General features: G+C 40.0%; 1 protein-coding gene across 1 annotated transcript; it reads left to right on the top strand.

Annotated features, from left to right (window-relative positions):
* The first annotated feature begins 1,155 nt into the window (after window positions 1–1,155).
* nudt9 (nudix (nucleoside diphosphate linked moiety X)-type motif 9) lies at window positions 1,156–7,731 on the top strand. The gene is made up of 8 exons (XM_038282327.1): window positions 1,156–1,420; window positions 1,558–1,836; window positions 3,282–3,371; window positions 3,632–3,718; window positions 5,013–5,124; window positions 5,327–5,473; window positions 7,009–7,093; window positions 7,175–7,731. The coding sequence occupies exons 1-8, from the start codon at window positions 1,323–1,325 to the stop codon at window positions 7,318–7,320; spliced, it is 1,044 nt and encodes a 347-aa protein (XP_038138255.1). The 5' UTR covers window positions 1,156–1,322; the 3' UTR covers window positions 7,321–7,731.
* The last annotated feature ends 4,418 nt before the right edge of the window (window positions 7,732–12,149 follow it).

Here is a 12,149-nt window from a genome sequence, read left to right on the forward strand (position 1 = left end):
GTTAATCTTTGCAATTGTATAAATAATGCAAGATACTGTGTGGCTCCCTTGCTTTTCCTGATGTCAATATCTCAACCATAGAGGTAAAAATATTATTCTACTGTCTGATAATGTAGAATCAACTTTTGTTGACTCTAGGGGTGTTAAACCACTTCTTCTGTATATACTTATTCGTGTTAGGATTTCTCAGAAACGTAAAATTCTGTGATATATTCTGTGATATACAATTTACAACTTCAGTGACTCCTGCAGTCTAAGCACTGTGGTATAATGTGTATATAGAACATTGATCTGTCTGGTTTGCTCTTATTTCTGCTTCTCCCTTTTTTTTTCTTTTTGCCATAACGAAAACAAAGAGAAGAGTCTGGCGTGCCACTTACCGTAACTACTGTTTATATATATATATATATATATATATATATATATATATATATATATATATATATATATATATATATATATATATATATTCAAAATTTATTTAAATAAAATGAACCTCAAATAAATAAAATTTATTAAAATAAAAATAGAGAGTCGTTGTTTTTAATCAACTGTATCAACAAAGCACTGCTGCATTAAACAGACAGAAAGTATAGATAGATAGATAGATAGATAGATAGATAGATAGATAGATAGATAGATAGATAGATAGATAGATAGATAGATAGATAGATAGATAGATAGATAGATAGATAGATAGATAGATAGATAGATAGATAGATAGATAGATAGACGAGTTTTAATGGCACCTTTCAATTTTTTCCATCAAAATCGCTAGAAAGCATCTGTATTATTACTTTATCGGATAACTAATGGTCTGAATCGTGTCTCCATGGAGATTACTGCGTCTGCACGCAACCTCCTACGTCATCACGCAATGCGGTACACTTCCTTTTTCGATACATGAGCAGGGAGTGTAGATTACAGATCAATAAAGCCTCTCTCCAACTGGAATTAGTCGGGGTTTGTTTTTGTATCTTAAGAATACAAAATTAAAAAATAGAATCTAATAGATGTGAAGTAACGCTGCTACACACTCATGTACAGTAGGTGGCGGTATGCACCTTAAAGTTGCTTGTGATCCGCCATAATAGAAGAGAAGAAGAAGAAGAAGAAGAAGAAGAAGAAGAAGAAGAAGAAGAAGAAGAAGAATTAGTCGGGGGTTTTTTTTTTTATACGGGTTGACCCGCTAACAGGCGGAATTTATCACCTTTCCCATTAGCAAAAAAACTGGATCCGTCCCCCCGCTGGAAGGCTCTGTACACACACTGCTGCGTATCAGGTGGAGCCATGACGCTGGGTTAGCGTGTTTATATTGATCAATGCTCCTTTCTCTTCCTAGACGACGCTGGGCGGGAACGATTCGTCTGGCGATCACTCTGCTCGGTCTGCCATTTACCATCTGCACCCCTGCAGCCAGGTATGAGCATCCCAGCCGGAAACACTAACTTTATTTGTTGGGATTTAAACTAAAGAGAAAGTAGATTAATATACCTTTGTGTCTTCCGAAGGAGAAGCATGATCTCTGCTCTTTTCTTTCTTTGCTGTCCTCTTTAGACGTGCCGTTCTCTGCTCATCCCATCATATCACCAGAACCAGTAAACCTGTCTGTGGGAGTTATTGTAACCTTTACACCACCAGTATCTGGACAATGCCTTGCTCAGCAGCTCCTCATGTAAAGCCCAGATGTCCACAGTATCCTGGGTCCACCATCAAGCGCTTTCCTGTTCCTGATGACAAGGTGGAGTGGAGCCAGAGCTGGCCCCAGTATCAGCCAGTCTGCTACACTGCTCCAGCTGTTTTAAAGGCGCCTTCCTGGGCTGACCCTGAGATTGGGTGAGCAAGGCTTTCTTTTCACAAAATGAGAGTTTGATGACTATGGATGATTTGATCAGAAGCTATGAGTTGATTTATCTACAAAAGTGTTCCCCTCGTTTGTCGATTTCACATCAGAGCCATAAGGTATAATGCATGTTAACCTGGATTTTATGTGATAGATCAAACCAAACTAGTGCGCGATTTGAATTGGAAGGTGACTGATGTTTGGTTTTTCAACTTTATTTATTTATTGCAAATGAAAACACTAAAAAGTGACTCGTTATTTGATATTCTGTTCCCCAGATTTAAAGTTTTGAAGATCAACTTTTTGGTGCAACTAAAGCTGCAAACGTTTAAAGTTTTGTCTCTGTTTTCTTTATATCCAGAGGCTAATATCTGAGCCATTCAAGCTCAATCAGACTTACTTACTTCAGTTTGTTGATTGCATTTCTGTCTGGACTTTGACTAGGCCATTCTAGGTTAGCCCTGTACTTTATTTAGGTCCATCCTTATTCACAGCAACTCTGACCAGTTTTTCTATCCCTGCTTAAAAAAAAAAGTCTCCAGATCAGGATTATTAATGCATAAGTTTGAATTGTATTAACTTGTTAGTAGGGATGCACGATATAATCGGCCCCCTATCGGTATCGGCCTTAAAACTGAATATCGGACATCGGCCACCCCACCGATATTTAACCCGATATTTGATCAGCTTCTGGGTTTCTAAAGTCTTAAAAAAAAAAAAAAATAAAATACTACTTCTTCTTCCTCAAAAACTTCTTTTTTACAGACTTAAAAACTTCTAAAGACGAGGGAAAAAAATATTGATACATTAAAATATCACAATATCTTCATATGTTGATATATTGCCATTTAAAAACACCATATCAATCTCTTTTACTAATGAAATATTGCTATATGTCATCGTTATGCTACGAAATAGCCCGAAAATTCACGAAATTTTGCCATATTTTTATATGTTGATATATTGACGCGGTATCAATGTATTTTACTAACAAAATCTCACAAGAATTTGCAAAATATCACGAGAGTTTGTTACAGAACCATGAAATTTCACGAGATTTTGAAAGTAAAATAGATCGATACCGCGTTTTTAAAAATCAATTTGATATCAGCATATGAAAATATATTTGAGTATATTATTTTTCAAAGTGTCAGAAATGGATAATAAAACTGCTATTTTCAATGACTACTTATTTTTGTCCAGCTTTATCATCGGTATCGATATCGGTTATCGGCTACATGAGTTTTAAAATATCGGCATGTCGGATATCGGCCAAAATCCCAATATCGTGCATCCCTAGTTGTTAGTGCTGTTAGTTTTACAAGAGTTTTGTTAGATCATCAGAGTTCAGGAAACTGAACAGAAATGCACACCAAATTATTTTAAAATGCTTCCCAGCCATGAGCTAATGCCTTTGGATCGTTTGCTCATCTTGCAGATCCTTCTCTCCAAAGTTCAATGCTGTGGATGGTGCTGTGGACAGGACAAGCTTTGAAGGAAGCTACAAAGTGGAAAATGGAAAACCACTGTAAGTTGAATAGGAATTTACTGCACACCTCTTGAATCTGGTTAATGACCTCATATGATGCAGCAGTTTTTTGCAGTGCAAAGCTGAAGAATAAAATATGAGCCAGACCTAATAAATCTTTAATATGAATGCACAGAAAGCATTTGGACTCTAGCTATCTGGGGGTGCTTGTTCCTGTGTGGATGACTACCAACCTGCTTTTTCCTCATTACTGACTAGCTGTTATTTTTGCAGAACTAATGTCTTCTTACTCTTCCTAGAAATCCTTGTGGACGGACTGGTTTGACTGGAAGAGGTCTGCTTGGACTGTGGGGGCCCAATCATGCTGCTGATCCTATCGTCACAAGGTAGGTTATATTCATGTTTGTTTGTTTAAATAAGTCAGATCTCATTATCTAGAATTTAAACTAGTGTCCTTTCATTTGCAAAAAAATTACAGTTTTGGTTGCAAAATTCTATCTATTCATATTTTCTATGAAAATTGTATTTATTTTTTTGGTGTAGCGTTCAAAAAACAAAGCAGTGCATATGAGCATACCTAAAATGTGACGGATACTAACCGTAGCCTCTTCTTTTCCATTTTGAGTGCCATTTTACAGATCCATGCAGTTTTATCGTTGCCATAATTAGACCAGAGGGGAGCAGCCCCCTTGATCTTCTAATTAAGTCCTGATTCATTCAGCCCTGCTCCAGCCCAGGCTGATGTCGCTTTCTCATTTGGGTACAGTTCTCTAGTTTTTTAGATCCGAGCGTTGCATGAAGATGGCTTGAGTTACATTAAATTAATTTTAAGATAAACAAATCAAGTGTTTTTTATACAGCACATTTCACTAGCTAGATTATTCAAAGTGTTGTACATGGGAAAAAAACAACAAAAAAAACATAGGAAAACACGCAGACACAAACACCTGCATTCCGGTGGCATAAAGGTATTCTAAATCATTGATGAACATGAATACTTAAAGAGATAAAAAATAACTATTAAAATGATAAGATAATAATAATAAAAAAAAGATTGATAATAAATCGACAGAAAGTTTGACTGCAAACTTGAACCAATAGTATCCACATACCAGGAAACGACCATCTGTACCAAAATGGACGAGACAAACCAGTTTAGGAGAAAAATTTAAAGGTAGAAGCAGGAGGTTTTCAAACCTTTAAACATTGAATGAAACTTCCAAGCATGGTGGTGGCAGAATTTTGCTGAGAGGTTAGATTTGGTCTCAGTGGTACTAGTGTGTTGTAGAAAGATAGTTAAAACTTCATCTGGTGGTTAAACTGAAAAACTCATCAAAACTGCACTGAATATTATTCAATCAAAGCTTGTTCTCAATAAAAAATAAATAAATTGTGGTCAAAACTTTCGGATTTGTAACCAAATCTTTTGATATTGTAATGAAATATATTTTTTATGGAAATAAATTTCCATTAAATACATTTAAGGGAGGCTGACGTTAAACTTCAAGGTTTACTTCATAATCCAGCTACAGAGCCAGACTATTGCTGATTTCCCTGCAACATAAATGTAATTTAAGTGTGCAAATTTAAGAGCTCCAAAGCCAAATGATTACATGTATGTCCATGATGAGTTCAGGTTAACTGTAGATTATTGTTTCCTTTTTACTCTCCATGTGGCAGATGGAAGGTGGATGCCAGTGGAGCTAAGGTTCTTCACACAGCCTCCAAAAAGCCAATCCTACAGTTTGTGTCCATCAAGAGGAAAGACTGTGGAGAGTGGGCCATTCCAGGGGTAGGTAGCAGCTTTGATTGCTGTGTTTTATTTCATAAAATATGTGTTTTTTATAGTGGTTATGTTATCCAGTTATGAAGAGTGTATCTTTATCATCAACCATTTCCCCAGATATTTTTGCACATGTTAAAGTTGGACATTGATACATGAGACTCTCCTCTCTAATGCTTTAAAGTACTTTTTTGTCTGCTTGTTTTCAAAGGGAATGGTAGACCCAGGGGAGCAGGTTTCCCTCACGTTGCAGCGGGAGTTCTCGGAGGAAGCCCTGAACTCGCTTTCCTTCAAAGAGTCTGAGAGAAAAGCAATCCATCAACGTATCAAAAAACTTTTTGAGGCACCCGGGTTTCAGGTGAGTATCAGGCTCAGAACAAGCATTTTATGTCACATTTCCACCATGTACACATTCCACAGTAAAAACCGAGGATGGGTGGGTTCACACATCTGAATAGTTCACCGTTACTGTAGATTCACTCTTTGAAACCTTAGAGAACTGTAATTCATTAGATTTTATGTGACCGACCATTAAAACATGGTGCAGAAATACGAAGATAAATGAAAATTGTGACCTGAATTTATGATCATCAAGAAATTCTTACACCAGGCTGGTTGGTGAATGGGTTGTAAAGGGTTTTAATGTAGACCTAATTTATTTATTTATGGTATATTTCAAAAACAAAAGTGGAGGAACATTTGGATGTGTCAGCTAATCCTACATCCATACAAAAGCGGATTGTTGCGCTGCACATCGAGCAAAGCATGATGGAGGCAGACACTGAACATAGGGAGTGTAAAGCTGGCCTTTTATTAAAGAAAGAAACAAAATTTCAGCGTAGGAGTGCAAAGACGTGTGGAAAAAGATGGTTGGACAAAGTCAGGGTCTAATGTGCTAAAAGCAAAGGCAAGCCCACTTTCTTTTTTCTATTATTTATGCACTTCTTAGCTTTTTCAGATACATAAAATACACTGGAAACATAATCAAATTTGAAAAAGATCTGGCAACTTTTGGAAGAAACGCTCTTTAGGCCCATTTACAGTACCCTTTGGAAACCGATCCATGCCGAGCCTGGATTAGTTAACCGTGCTGAGCTTGGATCTTATGACCATTTACGCACCATGCTGGCATGGTGACAATCTACTGTACTACTGCTCTCTAGAGGTAAACAAGCATATCAACATGGTGGCGTAATAACATTCAGGAAGTTTGGGCGTGCTTTGGTGGCGCAGTGGTTGGCACACACAACCCATCTACAGAGGCCTTAATCCGCAACGTGGTCCTGTCCCGCATGTCTCTCCCCCTCTCTCATACCCCTTTCCTGTCAGCATACTGTCCATAAAAAAAAAAGCTACTAGTGCCGTAAAAACTGAAAAAGGCAGCCTTTGGTGGATTTACTTGACAGAGTCAGCTTTTGAGAAGTGGATACGACAAACAATAGTCTAATCAGGGCCTACAGACGCAGGAAACAATGACAGACGTTGAGTTTCATCACACTGCTAAGCAGAATCATCACTGGAAATCGTGTGGCAAGCTAGGGAAGCTATTATTTTTATGAGTATCTGAAATTTCATGATTACGGAGGCTAACTGTAAGGAGATGACGCGGTCTGCTAATGCCCTCTTTGTTATCTGTGAACTGAGCCAGAACTGAACCACGTCGGGCCCTACTGTTGAACTAGTACTCTGTTAGTGCGGTCCGATCCATTTGTGCGCGCCATTTACACTCAACAGTCATCTCGGTTACCATGCTTGGACCAATCTCGACATACTTTTAATAGGGTAGTGTAAATGGGGCCTATGTCATGTCACAGGATATGGATATAAGGACGCTTCCAAACAACATTCAAACCCTCTTGGAGATTATGTTCAACCCTATCTTTCTGCTCTCAGGTCTACAAAGGCTATGTTGACGACCCAAGAAACACTGACAATGCCTGGATGGAGACAGTTGCCGTCAACTTTCACGATGAAGCAGGTCATTTTCATCTTCAACTTGTTTTTTCAACCTAATCCCCATGTCTGCACATTCCCCCTGTAAATATTTCTGTCTCTGCAGGAAACAGTGTGAGCGAGCTGCCCCTGCAAGCTGGAGATGACGCAGGACAGGTCCAGTGGGTGGACGTGGACTCGTCCTTCGCTCTCTATGCGAGCCACTCCCACTTCCTGGAGCTGGTTGCCAGAGAGAGGAAGGCCCACTGGTAATCAAAGGACAAAAGGCTGTTCTGATCGAACAATGAGGCAAAGCAGAGCCTGAACAGCACTTGTCCATTCATCCAGAGTGACCCCTAATGGGAATATTTAATATATTCATAAAATCTATCTAACCAGACAGCATGATGAGGAAAAAATGCAAAAAAGGAATAGAAATGCAATCCAACTTTAATCTTTAAATAAGATGTATTATGTTCATGTGCATCTATGACAAACTGCCTTGCAAAGGATTTAAAATGTCACATTAAGGAGTATCTTAATTTTTATTGCATCTGAAAAAATATGTATGCATTGTGCCTTAAAAACATTTATTAACTGCTTGAGCTTTTTCATTTCACTGTGAAGTGGAAGGGAAAGAATGCTTTGTTCAAAGAATTCCTACAAATAAAAACCTGAATATTGTTTTGTGATTTTATGCCCTGTTCCACACAGCTTCTCAGAAGCCCCTTTTTAGGGCCTATCAAGCCTTAGATATGGTCAAAATGTTCCTTACTAGGTCTTAAATGATCTTTGGTTACACCTTAATGCAGTGGCGGCTGGTGGAGTTATCTCTGGGGGGGGGGGATAAAAATTCAAAATGTATGTATAGCAAAAAACTATTCTAAGTTATCACACCAGTATATTTATATGAATGCCAACAACAAAAAACTTTATAAAATGAAAACATAATTACATGTACAGGTTTACTTTTTGTACATAAATGTACTTCTCAAGTTTTGTGAAGGCAAATCTGGGTTTTGCATGGTCCAATATTGTGTCAAAAAAATTACCAGTTTAATAATGGAGAAGCTATTAGTCAGCTTTATATATTTTGAATACATAAAAGCAATTTATTTTAGGAGACTGTGTTTATTTAAGAACAACTATGCAAATAAAAAAATAGAAAAAGTACACTATATTATAATTTCCATGTGATTCCCAGATTGTTCATGCTTCTTTGCCTTTTCTAAAAAGTGTTTAAAATTAGTCCTACCTGTCTTTATCAATGCTTAATCAGACCCTGACATTTGAAAAGTAGGCAGGTAGTCAAAGCAGCAGAATAAAGCGTTAGCCTCGCTGCATGCAGTTAGCCAAGCCTTGTAGCTAAACCAGGTCCTGGAAAAAGACAGAGTGAACCGTCTCCATCAGTCTTTGGACTGCTGATTAATTCTGATCTTCGGCTGATCAGGTCCAAACAGTTTTACCTCCAGCGTCTCTTGGTAAGCTTTTTAAGGAATTTCACTTCCGTGACTCGACCTGTCAATCAGCTGCCCTACAACTGTGACGACATTTCCTGTCACCTCAGGGCACAGCTCTCATGTGCCTGGAGCTCTTCTATACCTTTGTATTGCAGAGGAGCTACTGCACATGTACAGCTTTTAACGAGTCAATGGGCAGCGATTTTTGTGCCCTTAGTTGGAAATACGTCACCAATCTGACAAAAAACTGAACAGCTTACTCGTCGTTAAAGATTAAACATTCGCACATATAAAAAATATAATATACATAAAAAACATATAACAAAAAATATATATCAACATATTTTGAAATATTTTAATTTTATAATTTTATTTGCTTTTTCTTTTATTTCTTAATCAAGGTCATTGGAAGGGTGGGGCGGTGCCTAGGGCTCTGTATTTTGGCCAGCCGTCACTGGTTAAATGTATATTGGAGGGTGTTCTTTTTCCGGGTGGATAATCAAAATAAGTGATCCTCCTAATTGTCAATCATTTTGGTGATGTGTGAACATAAGGACGTCCTACATGTTCGTCCCCATTTTCACTTTTCAGTGATTTTTTTATTTTAAATTTATTTATGATGTAGTTAAGTAAGGTATATATTGTGTTTATTCCAATAATAGTTTAAATAGGCTTGGTTTTAACTTGTTTTACCATTAAATGGGTGGTGGCCACTGTTATTGAGAACTCGAGTACTTTGTGAAAAATATGAATCCTTTGGGCCTTTTATTTTTTAATCGCCTCGTTAAGAAAATCTATCTGTAGCCATTTATAGCGAGGCCTGAATCGAATCTAAAGTATCAGACTTAACTGGAGCTAAATACAAGTTCATGCCAGACTTAAAAAAAAAAAAAAAAAAAACACTTTTGTAGAGGGTTGTGTAGGAAAAAGGCCCCTAAATGTGTAGATATAACAAATAATTTAAATGTTTAATTGGTAGGCTTTTAAATGCCTCCGGATCTGACATCAGAGAAGTTCAGAAGGATTTTTTTTTGCATTAAGGAAACCAACCAGACATTTGCATAGAATGGACCCTGAAAGGCAAAGAGGAGTAGTTGAAATGAAGAAAGCTCACTGATATCTAAATAGGATCACTTGCTGACTGAACCATTTCCAGGTGACAATACCCCTGAACTATTTCTTACCTGACTCTCACATTTGCTCTTGGGATCTTGCTGCATTAGATCATCGAGGCAGAGTTGGAAAAATACAGAAGCAAACTCAGAAATAAACAGCTCTGCATGAACATGTGTACAATTTTAGGGGTTTTATTGACTATTCATTTGTCTTAAGGATGGTATTATCCATCACTTAACAGGAATACAATAGGTGCACTACACTTCAGTGGTAGTTGAAGAAAGCATAGAGAATTCAGCTGCAGTGGGGATTTAAGCAGAGATTCTTATAGGATACACTAATTAAATATTACTCCTTCCTAATTGGTGTCACAAATCCAGCCTGCCTACTTTCTTTGCCCTCATCTCTTCTTACATCACTTGCTTGACTTAATATTTAAGCAGTTTTCAGTTTGAACCCTGCATTGGTTCTGCTGCTGTGGCACCACCACTTACTCACTGCCGGAACTATTCTTCAACTTTGCTGCTGTGGCACCACCACTTAGGCCCCGTCCACACGAAGTCAAAACGAACACGAAACGCTAATACTTTCCAGAACGTTTGTCGTAAAGACGGAGACGTAAAATAAATGTGATCGTCCACACGAACGCATGAAAACGCTGCAAAATGTATGCAAGGCCTGTAAGTGGCGCTGTCGTGCCAAAGCAAAAATAGGCGACGAAATGTTGGGCATGCGCACTAATATTTATACATGGTTGCCCTGCGGGTCCATTTTCGTGGTTCAGTCAAATTCAGGTGCTGAACTATGTCGTTGATATTGCTCTGTTCTTCCTGGAGATATTCCAGAAGAAGAAGATTCTGTTGTAAGCCCGACAGCAGGGTAAGTAGCATTAGCAGCAACCATTCAACACAGTACGGCGCCATTGTTGTTGTGATACTGTGTCGTGCATGCGTGTTTAGAGGCGATGCTATGAGTGTAAAAAAAAAAATGCGGTTAGAGCTTAAAGATGGAAACGCGAAAACGGCGTTTCAAAATCTTCCCACTCTGAAGGCTGAATAAAAAAAAGATTGTTTACAGACCCCCGAAACGCCGGCTTCGTGGGGATGAGAGGCTGGTTTGGTGAAAAATGTGTGCGTTTAGGCCAGGGTTCGGCTTCGTGTGGACGGGTTAGGGTTAGGGCACAGAGGAGTGCGTTCAGTCCTGCCACCAGCTGCAGGGGGAGTAAAAGTTCCGAAAGGACACAGAGGAGAGCGTTAAGCCCTGCCACCAGTTGCAGGGGGAGTAAAAGTTCCGAAGGGACAAAGAGTGCGCTCAGCCCTGCCATGAACGCAGGGGGAGTAAAAGTTCCGAAAGGACAAAGAGGAGAGCGTTAAGCCCTGCCACCAGTTGCAGGGGGAGTAAAAGTTCCGAAGGGACAAAGAGTGTGCTCAGCCCTGCCACGAACTGCAGGGGGAGTAAAAGTTCCGAAGGGACAAAGAGTGCGCTCAGCCCTGCCACGAACGCAGGGGGAGTAAAAGTTCCGAAAGGACAAAGAGTGCGCTCAGCCCTGCCACGAACTGCAGGGGGAGTAAAAGTTCCGAAAGGACAAAGAGTGCGCTTAGCCCTGCCACGAATTGCAGGGGGAGTAAAAGTTCCGAAAGGACAGTGCACTCAGCCCTGCCACGAACAGCAGGGGGAGTAAAAGTTCCGAAGGGACAAAGAGTTCGCTCAGCCCTGCCACAAACTGCAGGGGGAGTAAAAGATCCGAAAGGACAAAGAGTGTGCTCAGCCCTGCCACGAACAGCAGGGGGAGTAAAAGTTCCGAAAGGACAAAGAGTGCACTCAGCCCTGCCACGAACTGCAGGGGGAGTAAAAGTTCAGAAAGGACAAAGAGTGCGCTCAGCCCTGCCACAAACAGCAGGGGGAGTAAAAGTTCCGAAGGGACAAAGATTGCGCTCAGCCCTGCCACGAACTGCAAGGGGAGTAAAAGTTCCGAAGGGACAAAGAGTGCACTCAGCCCTGCCACAAACTGCAGGGGGAGTAAAAGTTCCGAAAGGACAAAGAGTGCGCTCAGCCCTGCCATGAACTGCAGGGGGAGTAAAAGTTCAGAAGGGACAAAGAGTGCAATCAGCCCTGCCACCAGCTGCAGGGGGAGTAAAAGTTTCAAAAGGACACAGAGGAGTGCGTTCAGTCCTGCCACCAGCTGCAGGGGGAGTAAAAGTTCCAAAAGGATACAGAGGAGTGCGTTAAGCCCTGCCACTAGTTGCAGGGGGAGTAAAAGTTCCGAAGGGACAAAAAGTGCGCTCAGCCCTGCCATGAACGCAGCGGGAGTAAAAGTTCCGAAAGGACAAAGAGGAGAGCGTTAAGCCCTGCCACCAGTTGCAGGGGGAGTAAAAGTTCCGAAGGGACAAAGAGTGTGCTCAGCCCTGCCACGAACTGCAGGGGGAGTAAAAGTTCCGAAGGGACAAAGAGTGCGCTCAGCCCTGCCACGAACGCAGGGGGAGTAAAAGTTCCGAAAGGACAAAGAGTGCGCTCAGCCCTGCCACG

Source organism: Cyprinodon tularosa, unplaced genomic scaffold (genome assembly GCF_016077235.1).
Source record: "Cyprinodon tularosa strain WSP-4 unplaced genomic scaffold, ASM1607723v1 ctg181, whole genome shotgun sequence".
In the NCBI taxonomy this organism is placed as follows: Eukaryota; Metazoa; Chordata; class Actinopteri; order Cyprinodontiformes; family Cyprinodontidae; genus Cyprinodon; species Cyprinodon tularosa.